We start from the raw sequence: 23,832 nt of genomic DNA on the forward strand, positions 1-23,832 counted from the left end.
TAATCTCGAGTCCTGATCAAAATTTAAATAGTTAAATAGTGCTGGAATTTTCAGGCAAAAGTCCTCTTCAGGCAAATAGTGAAAGTAAACTTTAAGGACCTTTCCAATTGGCTTAATTGAACGGGACGGACAATACCTGTAATTATTCATGGACATACAAAGGACCGCTTGTCCTGGCGTTGACCAATCTCATCATTATTCCAACCCGGCATCATTATAAACAATATAAAGGGCCGCTATCCGGTGGCAGGCGGTGCGGAAACGGAAATGGTAACACAAAATGGCGGCTGGTCACGACTCAGCGACAGCAAGGGCAGGACAACAGGGCTATGGGGCAATACGGGGCGACAGGACAACAGGGCGTGGTTATGGCCACGAGCCACAGCAAACAAAGGCAGTTTCAGGCTGAGCTGAGCGAAAACTCATGCCATCTGGCATTGGCAACGTGTTTTAAATTATAAATAATCATGGCCAGGCCACCGAGTTTCAGACAAAATCCAGACACAGACACATACACACAAACCAACACACACACACACACATAAACCAGCCAGACACATACATAGACTTGTATACCCGCAACACTGAGCTGCTGCTTTTTCAGCATTTAATTGAATAAAACATTAGTGTGTAATAAGTTGTGTGCGATTGTAGCCCTGGCAAAACTTTTGACAACTGGCAAACACATTCCCCACCATTACAATTTATATTAATGTGTTTTTCCCTCATCCTCGCCTGCAGTACTGGATGCTGAGCAAGACGGGAGAAATACGCCGAGACGACTCCTGCCTCGATTATGCCGGCAAGGAAGTGACGCTCTACCCCTGCCACGGCGGCAAAGGAAATCAGGTGAGTGTGCCTGAAAGTTGAAACAACCTGCGCACAGTGGCATAAATTTCCATTATCGATTCGTGTATATTGAAGAACAATGACTAATTTTTGCAAATTTATGTGATTGAAAAAGAAAGGGAGTTCCTTGGAATCCACTCGACATCTGAGTGGCGTGTAAGAATTTGTCTTTAATCCATTTCCATTTCCGTTTCAGTTCTGGTCATACCGCGCGAACACAAAGCAACTGCACCACGGCACCTCCGGCAAGTGCCTGGCCATCAGCGATAGCAAAGACAAGCTCCAGATGGAGGAGTGCAACGTGTCCGTGGCCCGGCAACAGTGGTCGATGGAGAACTACGACAGCTCCAAGTTGTGAGGCTACTTCTACGCGAGGGGCAACCTGCTGTTGCCCACTTCGCAGCAACCGCATCAGCACCAGCAGCAGCACCAGCATCAGAAACAAAAGCAGCCACACCGGGCATAGCAGCAACAGGATGGGGAAGGACCTGAAACAGGAGAACAGAAGGCAGGTGTAGGAGGGATGGAGTGGAGGCAAGAGGTCGAGTAGACAGACGGATTCGGAATCCCCAGAAGCGGCATGTGCAATAGGGAGAGAGGGGAAGAGATGTAGCAGCAGAGTACTTGCCATGCTATATAAATAATATTAAAATTTATATGTTTCCAAACAAGAGAATAGCCGTTACATAGATTTAAGGACAACACAGACTCCGACACCCATACACACGAACAGACACTCGAAGGATAATGACTGCTGTACAGTAGCTATAAGTCAATAAGTTTTTGGTAGGCCCAAAACACAGCACTTAGGATTAGGCTAATGGAGCCAGGCTGGCCAAGGACGAGGTGGCCAACAAAAGTTTTAAGTCGTAGCGCAATTTTTGCATTTAAATTTGTAACATTTAGCACAATTTGAATGGAACGTGTGAAACTTCTCTGAGTCTCTGAGTGTTTGACTTATTCTCCAGGCCAACGGGAAAGGCGAAATGTTTCCGATATATTTATGAATTTTACAAACGTCATCAAATGGCTTTGCGAAAGCCTCATTCCAAATATATGTTTTAGCAAGTAAGCCCTAGGCTAAGTCCGAGTTGGAAAGCATTTGGTGATAGCCTTTGTTTCGCCTATGACCCCCCGCATTCCTGAACTTGAAACCGAAATTTCTAAATTTATTTATTATGTATTCCGTTGTAGGGCGAGACATGAGTATGAGTTTTGTTTTTAATTTTTTTTATAGTCTAGCGGAGTGTTGAAAATCTTATGCCAAATTATGTTTAGATGATTTACTTTGTGTTCTATTTGAAAGTCCTTTGCATTTTTCTACGTTGGATTCTCAAGACAACAACATATCCTATTTGTTGGACAAAGCCAGCTTGTAGTACTTAAAAAAATATCAGTTTCCGAACTACCGATATCACAGAAGATATATAGAGTTAGTTTCTAGTTATTAGACCTTACCGCGAATGTGCATAGTGCCTTCTATTTATAACGAATGCATTCTATCACACATCCATGTAACGTTCATCGAACTCTTCTAGATCTAGGCTAGGTCACAATCACAGCGAGTGTGTGTATACACATCCTGCAGAAACTCGCATCCTGCAGAAACTGTACATAACTATCAATTAAATACTATTTTATTCAAGACTAAAAGATACATATTATATCAAGATGATAGCCAAGGCCAGGTCTTTTTGTTCAATTGCTATATTTTATTCCAGACAGCGAGCTTCACGGTAGGCGGCATTTACATATAAAGTACGAAACCAAAAGCCATAGGAAGTGGTTGATAAACTTTTTAAATCAGAACTTACAATAACAGACTAAGCGCTTAGTAAATGTGTAGAAAGGAAGAAAATATGTGCAAAAAATCAGATACAGTTAAAAATAAAACAATGTAAATTGAGAAAGAAATGATTTAAATGTGGGACTGTGGTGGATTTTGGCGCCTTCTTAGCGCCACCTGTGGCCTGGCAGCTAAACGTCAATCGACAATGTAAGTAACAGTAGAAATGATGTAAAATACACTGTGGTTAGTTTTAACTTTGAAATTTGATTTATTTATTGTGCCAGTGATCATTAAAGGGTTTGGTTACAATTTCCAGTTACACATTAGCGTTCTGTTTGATCCATGAGCGCAGAGCACCCACATAGGTGTACATGGCCGGGCGTCCTTTGGCTCCACACCCGAATCCCCAGGATACCACGCCGAAGAGCTTGCCGTCGACGGTCAAGGGGCCACCGGAATCTCCCTGGCAGGAGCTAACCTGGCCACTGGGATGTCCGGCGCACACCATGCGATCCGTGAGTCCAGGGATATTCTGGGCGTTGCAATAGTCGCGACTCCACAGCTGCACCTGGGCGAACTTCAGGCGGTTGGGCAGCTGGAGGTTCTGGTTGATGGCTCCGAAGCCACTAATCGTAGCCATGGTGTCGGCGGCATAGTTGGAGTCCGAGTCGGCCAATTGGATGGTTTTCACGGCTCCCCCCATGGGCACCGGCGTGCTGAGTCTGATCAGTGACATGTCAAAGTCCTGGCTCTGGGGATTGTACTGCGGATGGATGATGAACTGGGCAATGTTGAAGGTTTGGCCATTTCCGGCGCTCAGATCGTTGGTTCCCACAATGGCCTTCATCTGGCCGGGATTCTGGCCCATGGTGCAGTGGGCGGCAGTCACGATCATGGTCTCCGAGATGAGGGATCCACCACAGTGATGGCGACCGTTCAACTGCAAGGACACCTGATGGGGAAACTGTCCCATGGAGGCAAACTGGCCTCCTATGATCCGCGACTCGTCGGCCGGCATGCTCTTACCTAGAACCGAAGCCGAGGCAAGGAGCAGGATCAGGGGAAACACTAGACTGTTAACCGAAGACATGGTTGGGGTTGAATGTGTCGAATGTTGTGATTTTTGGCTATTTATAGGTGTAGCAAGTCGTTCTATTCGAGTGGTTTTATCGACTTGGTGGCACACTTTCCAGTAGAAAGAAGAGCTGATAAGAGAAAGAGTAGGAAGGTGTACCATTGTTTACTTAGTATTTCTGATCCACTTTCAGAAGGTCAAAAAATTATATAATATTAATATTGATAGCCTAATGCTCCTTACTTCCTTAAGCCCCTAATCTTAAGTACCGCCCCAGTTAAAGTTCAAATTGGCAACGATCTAGGCCAACCAGCAGGGGCTCGGCTCGACACCATTTTTTGTGCGAAATTTAAATTTTTTGCCACAAATCAAGTTCACCAAATCCAACTGTTTTATTTCATCAACTTCTAATGCTCAGTGAGACGAAGCACCTCCCGTTTTCTTTGAAGTATTATGTTGATGTCCATTGCTGATCATCCACACATTCTTCCAGATCTCGTGCTTGAAGATATTACGATAGTTTTGAACGGAAACTAGAAACTCTGGACCAAAGAGGGTTTGAATCAGAACATTTTCAGCTGCAAGGTTGCGATTGGTAGTTGAATGGACAATAACCAACGGAGAGTTACTCTGGGAAGAAAAACGAGTTTAAATGTATTCAAATCTGAAGCTATTCTAGGAAAAATGTACAGGTATATCCTCGCCTTCACTTTCAAAACGCTGCTTGGGATCTACATGGCGACAAAACCAATTAGTGTATGCTATAGGTATATCGCTATCCGGGCAGCTGCATTTCTGCAAGACAAAATATGTTAAAAAAATAAAGTTTGAAACTCAACACTAATAACTTACACTTAGGTTAACCAAACCCAGATTCAGATTCTCTTCGCCATGCTTCCGCGACAAGTATGTGGCATTAACTCCCTGCTGCAGATCACATCGCTTGGGACCACTGTACACCATTATGGGGTCGCTTTCCGAAGCCATGCACTGCATCCGGAATTTTTGTCCATACTTGATCGTTTCCCCAGTCCGGTCGTGGTCATCTCCACTGACAATCCGAAAAGAATTACGGGCACACGGCCGCCTGGAAGGCGCCACCGATAGCTCGCAATCTTCGCTGATGGTTTGGGTGTGCCGCACCTCCTTTTCGTTGATCACCACGGACAAGGCGGCATTCAAGTCATCGCTGTCCAAGTCCATAATATTCATAACAATCGGCATGAGCTGTACGACAGCCCCGAACAGAACATTTTCTTTGGGGGCCGCCAAAACGATCTCCTTGTGGAAATTATCATACAAAGTACGCGCCTTTTCCACCAAGAGCTCTCCTCGATCGCGGCGGCTCTTGAAATTAACCAGTTTATCCTTAAAAGGGACTATAAGTATACTATTTTTAGCGCCTATATTATTCCTCACCTCTTCTAAGCAATTCTCCTCTACCCAGTTACCAATTCTAACACTGGGCTGGTAACGAGCCGAACTGGAATCCGTATCATTTATCCTGCAGGGCATTTTGAAGTCTTCAAAAACATTTAAATTTCAAAAGAGTAATAAGTGATATATTTGTATTGCTAATTTCTGAAACGTAATAAACTTCTAAGGTTACTACAGCCGCATAACTTTTGAAAACACAAACTCACCACAGTCAACTGAAATTTTCATAGCATACTTTCGGGCATGTCGAAAAGGAGACATCCCTCGAGCACCTAACTGGCCAGAACAAACATGGCGTTCGTTACTCATACGCACTGTGAACTAATATTTTTCACATGCACACAGCGGCGAGTAAGCCAGATAATCTATTATTTGGGCGGAGTGACTGAGGAGTCGGGAATCTTGATGGCTGGGACAGACAGAGCAGACACAAGTCGTCTCCGTCCACTTGGGTGTGCCCCATCATCATTTGCGAATCTCTTGGTTGTCTGGGCCAAATATCGGTGACAAGATAAGACCGTTTCCATAAACATTTAGCACATTGCCCGTCGTTGAATCGCCATAATTGTGCTTGGAATTCATTATCGCTGATTTACCTGGTTTTCCTGCCGCTCTCTGGTGTGCAAAAATTCAGTTTGTAGGTGTACCCGAGGCTGTTGGATCGGCGTGCTCATCACGTGAACGTGAGCCGGCGGCTCGGCCGATTTGCGGCACGTTTCTTATCTCAGCACTCGATTGCAATGGGGGCTATATGCGATATTGTCGCCGAGCCTCAAGTTTTATGGTCCTATTTACCTCCACACTGGCTGGCATGCCTTCTAATCGAGCCTATCAGTCGAGGCATCCAACGTTCAGCTAGGCACTGATTTATTTCACTCTGTTTGCTCTATTTTATTTCACAATTTTATCCCATAGTTGGCTCCGAAATAGGTGACACTGGTCACCTCATAGGACGGCACTTCCACCTGCTGCTCACTGCAGTCCTTGCGCAGGACACAGCCCGAACGCTGCTCGTCGATGATGTAACCCATACGACAAACACATGGTCCTCCGCATATCCTTGGGCTACAGCCGCGGGACTTGTATAGACAAGTTTCCTCGCAGCGGGAGGAGCAAAAGGATGTAGTGGCATTAGGCGGACACTGCAAATTTTTGGGATAAGGTAACGTCAGAGGCCGGTACGACAATACCCAGTTGAGGAAAACCAAAAGCAGTCCGATTGTCAGAGACATTATCTTAGTACTAAGGCTTTTCAAATAAAGGGAGAGTGAATGGTTCTTTAATCTAGTTAGTTCCTCTTAGTAACACCTGATTAGGTGGATTTAATGTTACGTTTACAAGCTCACACTGAAAAAAAAAATTTTTATGGAGTTTAAATTACCTACTAAGGTGAGAATGGGGAATATGTTTTAATATTGATCGCCTTCTGGTCTTATAATGTTCATTACCTTACCAAAACCTGCCAAAAAAAATGTTGACCCATTTTTTCAATTTGTGTTTTTGGCCAAAAATTGAACCAAATTTTTATTGTTTGTTTTTCCCAATATTTTGATGCAGATCGCACCGGATTAGAGTCATGATTTATAAATGGTATTCCATTTAAATTGGTTGCGAAATAGTAAAAATATTCACTAAAAAGTGAATCAAAAGCTTTAAAACAAAAAAAAGACATACGCTGATCCAAGTTTTCACTTTTCATAATGGCAAAACCTGCATAACTTGGCTAATAATTGTCAGAACCATTAATGTTATACCTTCCCGATCAAAGATCTTCGAGTAGCATCATTTTCAATCAAAACCTGGCAACAACATTTTTGAGCCATTTTTCGAAATTTTTTAAAGGGGTTTTAAAAATGATTTTAGCCAAAATATGACCCAAAATATTGTTGTTCCATTTTTTCCACATTTTGATGCAGATTGAAGGGAATTTGAGTCCTGAGTCATAAATGGTATTCCGTTTGTAGATCGGTTGCGAAATAACGAAAATATTCACTAAAATGTGAATCAAAAGCTTCGATTTTGACAAAAAAAAAAAAAGAAATACGCTGATCCAAGTTTTCACTTTTTATAATGGAAAAACATGCATAACTTGGCTAATAATTGTCAGAACCACAAATGTTATACCTTCCCGATCTTAGATTTTTGAGTGGCATCATTTTCAATCAAAACCTGGCAACAACATTTTTGAGCCATTTTTCGTAATTTTTCAAAGGGGTATCATAATTTTAGCCAAAATATGACCCAAAATATTGTTGTTCCATTTTTTCCACATTTTAATGCAGATCTAAGGGGATTAGAGTGCTGATTCATAAATGGTATTCCGTTTTTAGATCGGTTTCGAAATAAGGAAAATATACCTTAAAAAGTGAATCAAAAGCTTCGATTTTGGGCACATAAAGAATATAAAAAGTGCTTCTCTTTTAAATTAAGACCATAATTCCATGAGATTAAGCTGGCCAAGTTTGTGTTATTAGGAAGCACTCCAAATAATTTATGTTTAAACGTGTGCCAGTTGAAGTGTTTAAAACAAATTTAAGTTATAAAATAAACTTGCTCTGTTAATCTGGATTATGTGTTAAATAAATAAATTATAAGTTGACAGAATGTGTTATAAATCATACTATAGCCAAGGTTAAAAAATCTACTGTTATGTGACTCACTTTTCAATTCCATCAAAGATAATTGATAATAATTCAATATATATGCACTTACCCATGTTTTGCACCTGAATGTATGGCTATCGTTTCACTCTTGTTCACAGCCCACGAAAAAGTGTTATGTTATCTTGGTCAAACAGAAATAAAAACAGATGAGGGCCCAAACGCACAAATACCTGCTTTAATTGCGTCAAAGGACGGGCCTCAAATAAAAATAATGATAGCGAATCGGCGCTAGTATCTTCATCGAACTCCCCCATCGCTCTCTCCCAACGCGTATCACGAATTTCAAAATACAATTAATAATGAGATAATAAGCTGTTGCCAGTAAACTGAAATGTATTGACCAAATATGATTTGGCACAGGCAATTGAGTGGCACTCGTGGCTGTCATACATATAGCCCGGCCATAACAGATCTCCCAAAGGTTATTCCAAGTCGGTTGTTAGGCTAATCCAGTAAGCCCCAAACCGCAAATCATGTGACTACATTGCCTTCTTCCTCCCCCCGATCCGAGGGCGCTTAATCTCCCATTCATGGGCCGCTATTAGTTAGTATCATATACTATATGTATTGAACCCGAAGTGCCGCTGGTCAAGATTGTGTTTTACGACTCTTTATAGACCCAAAATCAGTTGATATTGGCTCCCTGTTACCTGCTACCTGTGGAAAATAAAACTGGCCTTAAGGCGTTATCGCTGGTCAAAGTCGGTTTATGGTTCCTTAATATTCAAAGAATTGTTGAGGGTTTTCCTTTTCTTGCCAAAATAGAGTCTAATTAAAATCTTAAAGATTTTGTTCAAAAAATTCCTTAATGACTAACTTTACCATTAAAATTCTAGTTTTTGTTAAAGGGAATAAACGTCATTAAAGCTGTTTCTCCACCTGGATCTCTGCTCTACCTGCTCTATTCATCTAAATTGTTGACGTCAGTATTCAAGTCCTATAGTCCCGTCAGTAAATCTTTAATTTGGGCTGTCAATTTCTTAGTCAATATTGTAAAAAGCCGCCTCCTTTCGCTTCCATCATGTGTCTCTCACGCGCGAGAGTTAACTCGTTTCGGTGTTTGCCAGAAGGTGCGTGGAGCTTCACGTGAGGAGCACACGATTCGTGAAGAGCGGCCACTCCGAGCTCCAACCGGTTACCGGTGCCGGTCGCCCACCAGGTAAGAGGATCCCCACTAGATGGAGCCACTCCAATTGTCACCTATTTGGGCTTGTAAACCCGTCATTTACGCTTTTATAGCACTGACCATTATCGCCTGCTGGAGGGTCGGATGGTCGGCGCTCCTCAGACTTTATCAAGCTGGCGGAGCTCGGCAGGTGAATCAAATCGAGAGCTTCGTGTTTCCTCTGCTCCACCTAACGCCAACGTCGCTGCCACGCTGCTCCAGTCGCAGCCGGCGTCGCAGTCACCAGCGATGTGAGTAAAACACAAACAGAATTATAAAAACGTTCAATTAGCCGGTGTAGTAAGTCATTACAGTTTCAACGCTCGTTGCGAAAACAGCAACTCCGAAAAAAGCTACAAAATAATATTTATAAAGAAAGTTTACCAGCGAGTGTGGACGGGTGGAAATTGTGCGAAAAATTCAGTAAAAGCCAACAGTTTTTGGACATCAGTCAGATCATCAATGTGAGTCTCACCTACAATCTAAGCAAATAGAATCCGCAGCGTTTTCACTTTTTCACTGTCGCCCCAACTCGCTGCCATCCGTTTGTTTTTGTCTGCAAATTCGCTGAGGTCCAGTTAATTAGCCCCCCTCTGGAAAAAAGTGTAAATTAAGTAAGACAAAAAATGGCAAAACAGCTGATTCGTAATTTTAAAAAGTTGTGTGTCTTTGTACTCCAAGTGAGGTGAGTGAGTTTCGGAATAAAAGCCTGCCAATTAAATACACAAAAAAAATGAGTAAAAAACAGAAAATTAAGGAACATTAAAATCCATACTCACATTCATACAATATGCAAAGTACACAAAGACTTATTAAAACCAGTTAAGTAAGCAGAATAATAAATATGTGCTAAAGCCATTGTCAAGGAACTCGATTAAGGTGAATGATTTACAATCGAAAGATGATGAATTTTTTTTGCGTAACTTCCTAGCCACCAAGTGGCGATTGGCGCTGGGTTTACAAATCCACTTTCGTTTCGTATCAAGTGCAAAAATGCGCCAAGATAAGTTTAGCCAAGAAACCTATTGAAAATTACTGGGTAGCCCGAGCAATACAGTTTCCCACCTCTCGAGAGCAATAAAAACAATGTGAGCCCTCATGGCTCTTGAGAGCTACACTTCAAGCAACAAGCTTATTATTATGAGCTTAAAAAGTCATTCAAAAATGAGGAAAAAAAATATCATTTAAGTTTTAATTTATTTAATTTTCATAACCAGATTTTTTAAATTATATCCCTTTAAAAGTAATTAGCCAGTTTCAAGAATCAGGTATTAAATTATTATGCAGTTGAAAGCTCAATTGACATGTTGTGAGTTTCGGAGAAGTAATTGAAGTTTCATTTCCTTCAGAAATTAAGTATGGGGAGTGACATTAAAGTATATGGCTTTCGGGAATCCATAAATTAATTTTCCCCCAGTGCACAGAATCCATTGCAGAAGCACTCGGGCGAATCGGCTGCGAATGTGATTGTATGATTGTATGTTGAGGTTGAGGCCCGGGTACGGGCCCGGGTCTGAACTTGAACTTGAAAAGCTGAATGCAAACACTGGCTAACACACACACTTACACAAGCATGGATAAACCGGTGGAAATACTAATGAAAATTGAAATGAAAATGAAACTGGAAACGATGTAGAAAATGGCAACAATTGGAACACCAAGTGAATAACATTAAAATAAATTAAGAGGATGAATCTCCATTAAAATGCCAATCGGCCGGAGAAACCGAAGCACGGGTGGAAAATTTGCCACTGCCTTGTCACGAATCCATTGTATATGTGACGAAGGCTGGTTTATGGACCGCGATAAAACTAATTATGATCCAATTAAGGCAATCTGATATCAGACGTCTTTGGTTTCTTAACGACATCATCTCGCCGTTGGCAATCAGCCGAAAAAAGGGTGAATGGAGAGCTGTTAGCACGTGTTTTGGGGCCAAGAGGAAGTACATATAATATACGGCTATCTCCTTTCGTGGGTCATTCCGGAGTTTGTACAGCCGTGCAATCTGGAGAGGTTCCCCACTCAACGAGGGCGTTCAGATAAGGGTATTTGATTTACGGCTTCATTCCGCACGATAGCCATAGTCTGCCCCCCATTGGCAACCGATTCCGAAGAACTCTTCTCCGCAATCCGTCAATAAATCCGTCCGGCTGACAATTTACAATTACGTGGTATTTGGCTAAGAGCGTGTGCACCATTCTCTTGGCCCAGAACGAACTTTGGCAGCCTCTCTCTCCTACCTGTTTTTTGTGGCCACTTATCTTTCCGAAATTTCCGACACTTGAGCGAGCACACTTCTCGAGCCGATTAAGAGGCGTTAGTGATAGCGATTATATTCATAAATTTTTTTCTAGCCATTGTTAGCCCAATGCATTAAATATGGTTTTGTGGCGGCCCATAAATTGTTGCCTTTTACTATTATTTACTAATGCACTTTTAATGCCTACAAAATAAAGTTATAAACCAAGGGAGCGATGATTCTAACTGCGCCATCGACAATTAACAATTATCACTTGCCATTTAAATTTATTACATTATTTATAAGCCAGATAGGGGATTTTTTATTTATTTAAAGAGGGCTTACTGAAATGAATGAGCACTTATGTAACCCCCAGATCCGTTCCAGGAGGATCGCATCCACATCTCTTGGGGGTTTTCAGCGATCTGCGGTTGGTTAGCAGTCTAGAAAATTGCAAATCATTTCGTCTACGATTGATGGTCCCATGTTTACCCAAAAGCGTTTTTGCTAATTGTTTAAATTGGTCAATATTTGTGACAAAAACTGCGGCAAAGGAAACTCTGGATTTGCGCTACCTTTATCATGATCTTATTAAATAACTGCGTGGAGATCACGTTTCTATTTTCGATCGAAATGATAAGAAATCGATATGATGTTCTAGTTATTTTATAAAATGTGACATAACAAGTTGGTTTTTATATATAAATAAGTCTGAACTTATTATATTCCAGTTGTTTTATTTGCAAAGTTTTTCTGTTTCTGAATTGAGATTTAACTTTTAAAGTTGTTTGGCGCAGTTGAAAGACTAATTAGGGCATTGTGTGGGCTTGATTTCTAAGAAATCTGCTCAAACAAATCGACGAAACAGGGAGAGCAGGTTGTTTAAAAGGCCGACACAGTCTTTTTGCCGACTTATGAAACTTTCCAAAATTGTGTTTTCGGCCGGCTCTGACGTGCAAACAATTCGAATAACAATTGAAATTCCGCTCACAAAAAAAAAATCAATTGCTCAGCCGTCTGTAGGTTTTATTTTTGTATAAAGTTTTTTCCGTTTGTTTGCGTATTTAAAAATAATGTAGAATCAAAACCCTGTTATAAACAATTTACCTAGAATTGGGTTTGCCGAACTCACAACCCGTTTTCTCAAAAGGGAACCATTAATAGGAAGCCCAAAATATTTTAAAAAAAATGTAAGTGATAAACAAATTACATCATCGGGAGCGGTGGGGGCCCAAAATTGTCAATATGTGAGTGGAGTGGATAAGCTTGGAACGAGATAAGTAGAGCTGTATAAGGTTAATTACATTGCGAATTGAGTGCGAAACTCGTCCGCAATGCAAATGTTGAACTAGCCTTGCCTTGCATCGACTTGCCACGAATCGAATTCAACTGCCAAGGTCCCCTCGCAGAACTGGCTAAGAAATGAGGTGGCAAACTGTACCCCAAATAGATCAATAGAGCTTATAGCTTATCCCTCTCAAATCGGTCAGACCACGGTCTCAAATATTTGATCGCCAGTCGCTGTTAACTGGGGAAACGTGCGTAGGGCGACAGACTCGTGAAATCAAAAGCCAATCACGCCGGGATGACGGTGGAAATTTAGCGTTTGCCTAACCAATTGAAGACGACAGCCTGCTAAATTTATCAAACTAATTTGTTGGCTTCTCTCTGCTTTCAGATTAACAACTTGATCTGCCGATCGCCCTGGTCTGCCTAGTCTGGAGATCATCTATATCTGTAGAAATATCTCGCTATCGGTATCCCCGAAGACCGAGTGTCAACAAGCCGCCAGCCACCAGCCGGGGGCAAAACTGCAAAACGAAACGACAAATGAATCGTGCAAACAGCCCAGACTGGGACTGAGGCTGAGACTGATTCGGGGCTTATTTAAAGGCCGGCTACCCACTGTCTGTCAATCAGAACAATCCAAGCTGCCAGAGGCAGCAGATCGCGAGTGAAATACTTATACTTATACCAGAAAGAAAGCATCTTCTGAAGGCAATTGCTTGAGCTTATCGTGAAGCAAATGAACGAGCTGAAACAATAAATAAACTAAATACCGGTGTGGAAAATGGTCGACACCTTGTAAATACAACTTACTTCGCTTTAACGCTTTATTGCACCTCATTTAAAGTTTATTTTCTGCATTATTGTGTGCAGTATTGTGATATTTCAACGCCTGCCGCCTGCACCACCTGCAGCGTCGTAATCAATTTGTTTTAACACTTTGTGTTAAACTAAAAGAAAGCCCCCGTAAGCTTTAGCCAATAAACAAACTCAAAAATGTCTGCGTCGAAGGAGGCCATATGTTCGAGTCAGGAAAAGGATCTGGAAAAGCCGGCATTAGGTAAGTTCTTACACTTAATTTGAGAGTCCTGGTAGTTAGGTCCTAAAATCTTAGGTGAGTTAGGTGAGAAAAGTCTATTGTCACCCTATGAGGCAATATTTGTCAACTATAACTGAGATAACTTTCAAATTGCACTTTTTTGTTAGCTAATATTAAGGGTGACTTTTGACAATAACATCGTAAATAACAAGTTTAAGACAATAAACCTAAAATAGAGCTTTCTCGTCAGTCAACTAGAGTGAGAGTCAACTCAATAAATATGCATAATTAAATAAAAACAGGAAATAATTGGATATCCGAAAGCTTGCAATTTGAATAGCATTCGAGCACACCCTCCATTTCTTCAAATAATTAAACACTAGACTTGCAATTGAAATGTCGCAAATCCTATGATTTCACTCGGCGCGTAATTGGCCCATTTATTGCATTTGATTCACTACCGCCGGGGCGTATAATTTACATTTAACTTAACTAAACAAATTGCCCAAACAGAACAGAAATCGTGAGGGCACGTACTCCCTGACGATTTTGCAATCGTTAAACTCAAAAGTGACAATTGAAGCCCATTGAATGGGACTCTCAGTGATTCGAGCGGCTTCTCCAGGAATTCACTTGATTTAAATAAGCCGAAAAAGAGGCCGAAATGTATAGGAAGGTTGCCGCCAAACGGAAGTTATTTGTTATGCAATAAAAATGAGCAGAAAAATAAAATCCATTATTAACCAGAGTCGCCAACGCGTGAGCCAAATTCGCAATTAACGTGTGACACATAGCCATAGATTGCACAGAAAAAAATGATCAGTTTGACTTAATAAAATAAGATCTCAAAAGCAGCTGGTTCTTCTAATAAGAGCAGAGAAGCTATGGAAATTTTGAACCGTGTAGTGGGTGTTTTGACTGTCCTACAGTGCCAACTTTTGTTACCTGTTTAGCTCATTAGTTTACCATTTGCGGAGTGAGCCAAAGTGGCTTGTTTATAGTGTCTTCCCTTCCTATATTTTTTACACAGAATTCATCTTTTCTGTCTGGCGAACACTTGACACAGTTTGTGTAAGTTCCCGGTTTACCTTTTTTGCGTAGTTCCAACTGGCCCCAACCGGTTACCGGCAAAAAGGCCCCAAAATACGAAAGCCAAAACAGGCAAAAAAAATTAATGAAAACATTGCCATAAATCTCAGTATGTTGTGGCAAATGCCAAATACAGTACGTGTTTATAACTGTGCAAATGAACTCTGCAAGGCGGTGACAAAACTCGTTTATTATTTTTTTCCTCTAGACTCTAGAGATTCGCGGCTAAGGTCAGTTGTGGAAATGCATATTTCGCCTTGGGATTCCGACGAGAACTTTTCACTTTTTACTTTCATTAGCGGATTGCATTGCAATTTATAGAGCACTGTTGGCTTTGCGTGATGGGCATGGGCAAAATAAAAACAATTTTCGATCTGGCAGCTTGACAAGTATTTTCAGCAAGTCGCTGGCTTTTGGCCCTGATATTGACATTTGAATGTCCGGCCATTATTCCCGGCCCAGCCTGGTCCGGTCCGATCCCCACTAGCGTTTGTCATCTTTCGACATGCCATCGGTTAATTGGATGAAAATATTCACATCTATTCAATTTCCCGGCCAACGCCTCTCCAATTTCAAATCGTATATTGTGGGTGGCTGGCTGGGCGGCTAAAAAAGCCCCCTTGGTGAATTAACAATAGGGCATCCAGAGAATCAGCGACCTGTTGAGCGTTGCGCTCGAGTTGAGCCCCATATCCGTTCCAAATTTCTATGGCACAATACTATATGGCTACTATATGGTGTATTGTTGACGTCTCGTAATCCGACTTGCTAAATTAGAAAATTGCTTTTACACAAAAGAGCTCAGACTCATAAGTTGGCGGTTTTATGGGAGCAAGAGAGATAGAGAAATTTTTTAGAAACCTCTCAATTGCAAAGTGGGAAATGCCTTTTCTTTTTTGAGATCGTGACTTTTGCGACATTTTTTTTGTAGAATTTTATTTGAATTTTTTTGTTTGTTTGCTAGCAAGTAGCAGGCAAATTACTCATCTCGTCAAGAGTGCGCTTGTTACTATTTTTATAGATTACCATTAGCCTGAAAATAGCAAAGGCATTCATTCAAAGAATGCATATCACAAGCGGTCTACCTGCTGAGGAGAAATTAAGGCAAAATAATTTAGCAATTAACCCGGTTCCACAGTAGTACTTAAATGAAATGGATTTATCTGATAGGGGGATGTGAATACCCGCCGTCTGACATCAGCCTAACCTTCTGAGGGGCACAAAGCTGGCTCTTTAAATGGCTGTAAATATTTGACAGAGTGTTTTGCACCTTTTGAGATCCGCGATACCAGGAACCCTTATAAAAGCGCCGAGTGTATTGTATGTTTATGTTTCAATTGAGCAGATATACAAACAAGCTCCCATTGTGGTTTATTATTGAGACTGAAAAGTGGGATCTTTTATTTCCCAGAATTCCCCAGAATGTTCCCACATACTTGCTATTCTTTCTCTTATTATCATTTAATGCCAGACGAAAGCAAAAGTTTCAATGAAATTCCATATGCCTTGGCCCTGGCTCTTACGTTACGTTGCTGGAAAGCTCACCCCAAAAGCGTGCTATGAAAACGTAACGCAAGCTGGTGTAAAATTCATGTAGAGCCGTTGTAGAATAGTTACCTGTTTCCGATGCTCATAATTATTGAAATATTTATATTCATTGTATTTGGTGAACGTAAATAGAACCAAATGGTTGGCAGACAGTTTGAAAAATCACTTAATTGCTTTGAGCGAGCACAACTGTACCGTGGCATGTTTAAAAACTTTTCCATTTGAGGGCCTGCCAAAAAAATACACACACCAACACGTGCACACGTATATGGCGAATATTTCATGGGCCATTTGGATGTGTGTGTGTGTGTGTGAGAGAGGGTACTTTCGTAATGGCTTCCCTGCTTCTGTCACGAGAGCTTAAAAGACACACACACACTCAATGTCAGCTAACAGCAATTAAGAAAAGCATTTTAGCACTATTTATTACTGAAAAAAAATGAGGAATGCATAGTATTTGGATTTTTATTGCTTCCATAAATAAATCAAATAGTCATCGATAGCTCATTCGCAAGTCTATAAGATCCTAAACAATTTGAAAAATAAACTTGCGAGCAGAAGCAGGCGACAAACACGTGTCCGTCTCAGCCGGGCGGCAACTTGCAGAGCAAGCCCCGACATCGGCCCACACATGAACATATATAAACACATAAATAAAATATAAACAAACACTTGTGTGAGTCAAGCGTGACTGTAGATATTTTTACAGTTTCAACTCTGGTCCCGCTCTGCGGTTTGCTGAACAAATACAACAAATAGAATAGAACCCAGGGCGGTGGGCTTTTGTTTTTTGCCTTTTGGTCTATGTCAAAATTAGCAACAACTTGTCAAAGCAATTGTGTAGCGTATACATTTTGGCATGATTAGCAGTAATTACACAGAATATAGTGCACCTTGTGGGAGGCGCCTCCATTTAGCAGCAGGGCACTTCTATGACTTCATCTTTATGACTCTGGAGGGGACTACAAATGCATACGTAGTTCCTCCTTTTTTGGGTTATATAGCTCAAATTTGTCTTTTAAACATCAAGTACAGCCCATTGTAGTTTGGTAATTTTCCGAAAAATGCTCCAAATGCTCTCATAATCACTTAGCTGTGCATATTTTAGGCAGCGCGTGTACACCGCCGCCTCCATGTGCCGCAAGTCACGAGATGTGGATGTGTGCCGAATGCTTACGTCCATCCGAATATAATTAGACGTTTATACTATGTGTCTATGAATGGAGGTGCGGAGGATTTCTTTGACTTTGGGGCGCGAGTAAAAAGTTCACTCGGGCAATTGACATCAATCGGGGATCGCGACCGAAAATGATGCATGTTGCACTGAGAATTTTCCATTGCTAGATTTAATTAGAGGAAAATCTAAGCACCGAAACTGATGTAATTGGCAATGGGAGAGAGAATAACGCCGGCGCAGAGCCTCACAGCCTGCTCAGGCTATATTCGAACCCCTCCATCCCCCATCTGCCATAACCAATCCCCAATACCCATGCCCATGTACCCATTCTACCCAATACCCACTGCCATGGCAGTTTATAAATGAAGGCGACGCAACAGTTGGCGCTCAGTAGAAAAAGCTAAAAGCAACAAGCGGGAGCAGAAAAGTTCTGACTCAGTTGAGCGACCAATATCGTCCGAGGCAGACCGTCCAACTACCCGGCGTAAAATCGCTAGTTTCTAGAATTTCAAGTCCAAGAGTTTTCTTAATCCGCGATATGATACAATTCCAAATATTCCAATTCGAAAGATAAACCATGAAATGGTTTAAGCGTGTTCGCAAAAAGACCACTTAAGCTCGAAATAAAAAAAAGTCCGAACTAGAAATTATCGAATTTATTAGTTTAGTTAATAATTTAACAAGAAACCCCAACGGTAGTGCAAAAATCAAAACCAAAATGCCTTTTCGCCGTAGCAGTCTGAAGCATCGCCATCGTGATGGTCACGTTCTGGTTTGGAATCAGAGGCATCTTCAAGAGTCTCTGGATCAGGAGCCAAAAAGTAAGACTAGTCATGGCTTTCACTCACCACGCTGCGTATACGTAATATGGGTGAGGGTGGGCTCTTAGGAAGCAAAATTTCCGCACCAAAGACCTGTTTTTTTCCTCGCGACTTACACGTGCTTCACCTCAACGCTTTCAACGAAAGCGAACGCGACGATTGTGCAACACGAGACGGTGGCGGAAATTATGGGGAATTGGTAGGGGGCGGGCATGGGCGGTTGTCGGGCAAATCGTGCGATTTATCGCTGGGTGAGCACAAAAAACCAGCAATAACAGTTTTCGAAATTAATTTTGATTCAGCGATTCCTCGGTTCGGGCTATTGTTTATGTCATACGTTTTATTACGAATTTTTTTGTGAACTAAATTCCTAAGAAGCTGGCGGGTTATTGAACACGAACAGCTTATCACACACTTTCCAATTGACTTCGCGGGGCAAAGGTCACATTAGTTTTGAAAGGGAATTGGCTCAATTAAGTCGGAAATCTGATGAAAAAGCGCTGGCAGCCTTGAACTTTTCCTACGTCACCCATATTTTAGAAAGACCCATTTTTAGGAAGCCAAGCACAACTGTACTGGAAATAGCTTTAACCTCACGTGTTTCACGCCCGTGCCAATTGCTGGAAAAGCCGGCAATATTCATTGCCAAACGCCACAGCACAGCCGGCATTACAAAAACTTCATACACACACCAAAAGTAAACAATTGCATTCATTGGCAATAACAAAATCCGATCTGGGAACACGAGCCCTAGGCAATAAAATGAAATAAATAAATGGGTGGATATTATGACTGCCATTTGCACTTGAAATTAAATTTTTTCACGCAGCTAATCATTTGTAGACCCTAAAATTTTGTTCAGTGCTCTAGGGTCTGCGTTCTACTTTGGTTTTGTGAGTAAACTTGAAGAGAATCTTATCTTATGCAGGCAACGAACCTTGGGCTAAGCAAACCCCAGACCAGGTTATATCTCGATGATACTATCTCGCTTTTAGCCTCGGATCGTTGGGTCTATTTTTGCATTTCCGAACAGTGTAATTCCGCTGCTAACATTTATTTTTGTTGACAAGACTTCCGGCTTGCCTTAAGCAAATTAAATTATTGGTGACTGACGCATTCGCTGATAGAGCTAGATTAATTATTGCCACACTCTCTAGGGCATATACATTTTTTGTTAATTAATTTGTGAATTTTCTTGTAGGATGCTTTGCCACCCGGTACTTTGTGACTTTCATGCTTTTCCTGGGCATGGCCAATGCCTATGTGATGAGGACCAACATGTCAGTGGCCATTGTGGCGATGGTTAATCACACGGCCATTAAATCTGGCGAGGAGGAGTACGACGACGAGTGCGGAGATCGCGATATTCCAATTGTAAGTTAAAATCTTTAATACTTTCATATAATATCAACTAACTAAACAATTCTATTACAGGACGACTCTCAGGACGGCGAGTTTCCCTGGAACGCGGCTCTGCAGGGCTATATCCTGTCCTCTTTCTTCTACGGCTACGTTATCACCCAGATTCCCTTCGGTATTCTGGCCAAGAAGTACGGCTCCCTGCGCTTCCTCGGCTACGGCATGCTGATCAACTCGGTGTTCGCCTTCCTGGTTCCCGTGGCTGCCCGCGAGGGAGGAGTCTGGGGCCTGTGTGCCGTACGATTCATCCAGGGTCTCGGCGAGGGTCCCATTGTGCCCTGCACCCACGCCATGCTGGCCAAGTGGATTCCGCCCAATGAGAGGTCTCGTATGGGAGCCGCCGTCTATGCCGGAGCCCAGTTTGGAACCATTATCTCCATGCCGCTTTCCGGTCTTCTGGCGGAATACGGTTTCGATGGAGGCTGGCCCTCGATCTTCTATGTGTTTGGTATTGTGGGAACTGTCTGGTCCATTGCCTTCCTGATCTTCGTGTATGAGGATCCTTCCACCCATCCCAAGATTGATGAACGCGAGAAGAAGTACATCAACGAGTCTCTGTGGGGCACTGATGTTATCAAGGTGAGCTGAAAGCTATAGAAGATCCAGTTGGACTTTTATTAACATGATTTTCTCTTCCCCGCAGAGTCCTCCAATTCCCTTCAAGTCCATTGTCAAGTCGCTGCCCTTCTACGCCATTTTGTTCGCCCATATGGGTCACAACTACGGCTATGAGACTCTGATGACTGAGCTGCCCACTTACATGAAACAGGTGCTCCGCTTCTCCCTGAAGTCCAACGGCTTGCTCAGCTCTCTGCCCTACCTGGCCATGTGGCTCTTATCCATGTTCATCTCGGTGATTGCTGACTGGATGATCAGCTCCAAGAGATTCTCTCTCACGGCCACCAGGAAAATTATCAACAGTATTGGCCAGTACGGTCCTGGCCTGGCTCTAATCGCCGCCTCCTACACGGGCTGCGACCGCGCTCTGACTCTGGCCATCCTGACCATCGGCGTGGGCCTGAACGGTGGCATCTACTCCGGCTTCAAGATCAATCACTTGGACCTTACCCCGCGCTTCGCTGGCTTCCTGATGTCCATTACGAACTGCTCGGCCAATTTGGCAGGTCTGTTGGCTCCGATTGCAGCCGGCAACCTGATCTCTGATCCCAGCAAGGTAAGTTTCGAGTTTCAGATGCCTTGTTTACCTTTACTGACTCCCTGTTCAATGTTTACAGCCTGTGATGGGTCAGTGGCAGATCGTGTTCTTCATCGCCGCCTTTGTGTACATCATCTGCGGTACATTCTACAACATCTTCGGCTCCGGCGAGCGCCAGTTCTGGGACAATCCCTCCGAGGATGAGCAGAAGCCAGCCCTGGAGTCCACCAGCACCACCAACCCACCAAGGCTGAGCAACGGCAGTTCGGCGCCGCGGGCCATCTCCAGCTCCTAAGCTTGGCTCTCCGGCCGTAGTATTAGCCGTAGTCGTCCGTTATTACTAAGTCCGCACTATCTATAATATGAATGTTTAGTTAAGGTATTGTTTTAGTTACCTACCTATAGATATTAAGCCCAAAGTTGTTGTATCGATAGTTAGCCATTGATCTATTCCTATGCCTGTAGCGATCCGCAGAATAAAAGACACTTAGTTCCCAATTGTAAATGAAATGTAAACTCACAAAAGAACCACCCACAACCCAAACCAAATCGAGCACAAATCGTCAAACTTTAGTTAGGAGAGTCGAAGTCTACCGCATTATGAATGCGTAGCTTTCTTATCTTATTGTGATAGAGACAGAAATTAGTTTTCTCACTGATGTGTTTTGAAACGAAATGATCCGCTCAAGCGAACATTGCAAAGAAAGCAACCAAATGTATGAAAACCAATAAAAAACTATAGCATAAGTATATTTTGTAGTGTTCTTCACCTTTTGGACAATTTGGGGGTAGCTCCTGAGCTCTAATTTGTAAATAATAAGCAGTTGTCAGCATATCAAAGGCTGGCATCTATCCCAGCGAGTATGTAAGTACTAGCAGCAAGGACATGGTCATCAGTTTGTAGCCGAAATGGGTCACGAAGAGGAGCTCAGCCCGGAACAGGTGGACCTGAAGGTGTCGCCTCTTATGGGCTCTCTGAAGAGAACTTGGAATGACTTTTGCGCCACCAGCAGTATCCATGGACTAAGATACACCCGCGATGAGGACACCAACCGTATAGTTCATTTCGTTTGGCTGCTCATCTCACTGGTGATGTTCATCTGTGCTGTGGTTATGGCGCGCACGTTCTACATTGACTTTCGGAGTAATCCCACGCGGATGAATGTGGAAAGTGACAGCACTCCAGTTAATACTTTATACTTTCCACCAGTCACTATTTGCCCGGATGTGTTGTTTAATATGCAAAAGTCAGAGGCTTTCCTACAGACACTGTAAGTGGAAGGGACTAATTATAGTATTAATATTAAATAAATATTTTAAAAGGCAACTGCCCCAAGGAACTAATCAAAGTGTCATCCTTCGAAAGCTGCACATTTTTTATGGTTTCATGTTGGACGATGAAAAATATTCCGAACAGGATACCAGCCTCATGGAGTCCGTGTTGTCCCTCAACAATCTCACCTTACAACAGCTGGTGGAGCACTTGCGTTGGAACTGTGATGAGATTTTGTATCGTTGCAGGTTTAATGGCCAAATACGGGATTGCTTGGAGCTTTTTCAATTGTCCAAAACATTTTTTGGCCACTGCTGTTCCTTCAATTTAAGACAAACAGGGTTAGTTTTTATCCACCTTTTAAAGTTTGTTTTATTTTCAATATTTATAAATATAAGTCTTAATTTTACCGCCGAACGTGCTGTTGGAGGCCTGAAGTATGGACTCTCAGTGATTTTAAGATACAAAGATGACAGTTATGATCCAGTTCAATCCTATTCCTTTGGAGTTAAATTACTTATCCAAGAATCCGATGCCTTTCCCAGTGCTCATTCCTCTTCAAAGTTTATAGCTTTCAACTCCGAGGTGTTTGCAGCAATTCGTCCTCAAGAAACCTTTTGTTCGCCTGCCGTCAAAGCCCTTTCCATTGAAGACAGAAACTGTGTTTTCCGAAACGAGTTTAAGATGCGATACTTTAAGAATTATGTTTATCCAAATTGTGAGCTAAACTGCAGGGTGACCAACATGGTGAAGTTTTGCAACTGCCACACCTACTTCTTTGACTTTAATCGAACTACAGATAGAATATGCACCTTCAAGGATATACCTTGCCTGGTGGACAACTTTGGTGAGGATAGCCTTGCTTATGAAGAAGATTATATATCTAAAATTAAAATTTCAGCTAATATCATCACCAGGAAGAGGAGTACTCAGTGCTATTGTCCTCTGACCTGTGAACATTTGGATTATGATGTGCAGATTTCAGATTTTCCATTGAAACTCAATATGCCAGTGGCAGATCAATTCTAGTGAGTATAAATCGTAAAATCTATAGCCCATTTATACATTAAATATTCTCCTTAAAGCTCAGGCATAAACAAAAACGATGGCATTCTGCATGTCTTTATAAACTCCTTTGGCTACCGCCGTTTGCGTCATGATTTGCTTTCCAATATGGTTACCTTAGTGTGTATGTGTTTTTAATATTATCTTTTTCAAATATTAATTAATATTCATTACCCAGCCAACTTGGGCAGTGCCTTTAGTCTCTTTGTGGGAATGAGCATGTTGTCTGTGGTGGAGATTATCTACTATTTCTCCGTGATTCTTCGCAAGAATTATGTGCTGGAGTGTGAGGCCCGCAAAAAGATGCTTCAAAAGGGGCCAAAGTTCGCCTGGCCGAAAGCAAATGACTCTCACAGTAAACACCAGAAATCAGTTTTCATAATTCACAAATCGTAATCAGATTTCTGGCAGAATGCAAACAAAACAAAAAATGTCATAAATTAGAGCAATAAAATATCGTATCAAGTCGAAGAAAGAAAAGTGAAAACAATTGTATACACTTTCCTGTGAAGTTTAGGACATATTTTAATCAAATCTAATCAAAGAATGTACAGTGTCTCATGATGTTCTGGGAAAGCCAATCCCAGTGGCAGATATCTCTTATTGCCATAGGTCAACCACTGATGACCATTGTAAATTTTATTCATAATCGAACAGCGGCCATCTGCTGGTCGTAAATTGGACCCAAGCGGAGTAATCCGCGATAAGATTACCCCTTGGGTATAAAAGGGGAAAAGT

General features: G+C 42.0%; 5 protein-coding genes across 7 annotated transcripts in view; 3 read left to right on the plus strand and 2 right to left on the minus strand.

Annotated features, from left to right (window-relative positions):
- The window catches only part of LOC6496297 (putative polypeptide N-acetylgalactosaminyltransferase 9), a 52,817-nt gene extending 50,058 nt beyond the window's left edge, over nt 1-2,759 (plus strand). For both annotated transcript variants that reach the window (XM_001960599.4, XM_014908255.3), the window contains exons 11-12: nt 742-849; nt 1,046-2,759. In XM_001960599.4, the coding sequence (XP_001960635.2) occupies nt 742-849; nt 1,046-1,207 (270 nt within the window). In that variant the 3' untranslated portion in view covers nt 1,208-2,759. The remainder of the gene's footprint in view (nt 1-741; nt 850-1,045) is intronic.
- Nucleotides 2,760-2,892: 133 nt separating this feature from the next.
- On the minus strand, nt 2,893-4,082 carry LOC6494266 (trypsin-1). Its single transcript, XM_001960601.4, has 2 exons — nt 3,957-4,082; nt 2,893-3,843 (listed from the first exon to the last, which is right to left on the minus strand). The coding sequence occupies exon 2, from the start codon at nt 3,726-3,728 to the stop codon at nt 2,955-2,957; it is 774 nt and encodes a 257-aa protein (XP_001960637.1). The 5' UTR covers nt 3,729-3,843; nt 3,957-4,082; the 3' UTR covers nt 2,893-2,954.
- Nucleotides 4,082-5,320, minus strand: LOC6494265 (cilia- and flagella-associated protein 161). The gene is made up of 4 exons (XM_032450842.2): nt 5,133-5,320; nt 4,566-5,081; nt 4,404-4,508; nt 4,082-4,343 (listed from the first exon to the last, which is right to left on the minus strand). Exons 1-4 carry the CDS (start codon nt 5,226-5,228, stop codon nt 4,128-4,130), a joined length of 933 nt encoding a protein of 310 aa, XP_032306733.1. The 5' UTR covers nt 5,229-5,320; the 3' UTR covers nt 4,082-4,127.
- Nucleotides 5,321-9,300: 3,980 nt separating this feature from the next.
- On the plus strand, nt 9,301-21,506 carry LOC6507953 (putative inorganic phosphate cotransporter). Of its 2 annotated transcripts, XM_001960603.4 has the most exons (6): nt 9,301-9,442; nt 12,899-13,567; nt 19,383-19,555; nt 19,616-20,179; nt 20,244-20,774; nt 20,836-21,506. In XM_001960603.4, exons 2-6 carry the CDS (start codon nt 13,504-13,506, stop codon nt 21,049-21,051), a joined length of 1,548 nt encoding a protein of 515 aa, XP_001960639.1. In that variant the 5' UTR covers nt 9,301-9,442; nt 12,899-13,503; the 3' UTR covers nt 21,052-21,506. The 2 variants fall into 2 exon arrangements, with proteins under 2 accessions (XP_001960639.1, XP_014763742.1); XM_014908256.3 differs by lacking the exons at nt 9,301-9,442; nt 12,899-13,567 and adding an exon at nt 17,748-18,181.
- Nucleotides 21,507-21,583: 77 nt separating this feature from the next.
- LOC6507949 (sodium channel protein Nach) lies at nt 21,584-23,827 on the plus strand. The gene is made up of 4 exons (XM_014908258.3): nt 21,584-22,027; nt 22,080-23,057; nt 23,115-23,218; nt 23,273-23,827. Exons 1-4 carry the CDS (start codon nt 21,666-21,668, stop codon nt 23,488-23,490), a joined length of 1,662 nt encoding a protein of 553 aa, XP_014763744.1. The 5' UTR covers nt 21,584-21,665; the 3' UTR covers nt 23,491-23,827.
- Nucleotides 23,828-23,832: the final 5 nt, after the last annotated feature.

This window comes from Drosophila ananassae, chromosome 3L (genome assembly GCF_017639315.1).
Source record: "Drosophila ananassae strain 14024-0371.13 chromosome 3L, ASM1763931v2, whole genome shotgun sequence".
Lineage (NCBI taxonomy): Eukaryota > Metazoa > Arthropoda > Insecta > Diptera > Drosophilidae > Drosophila > Drosophila ananassae.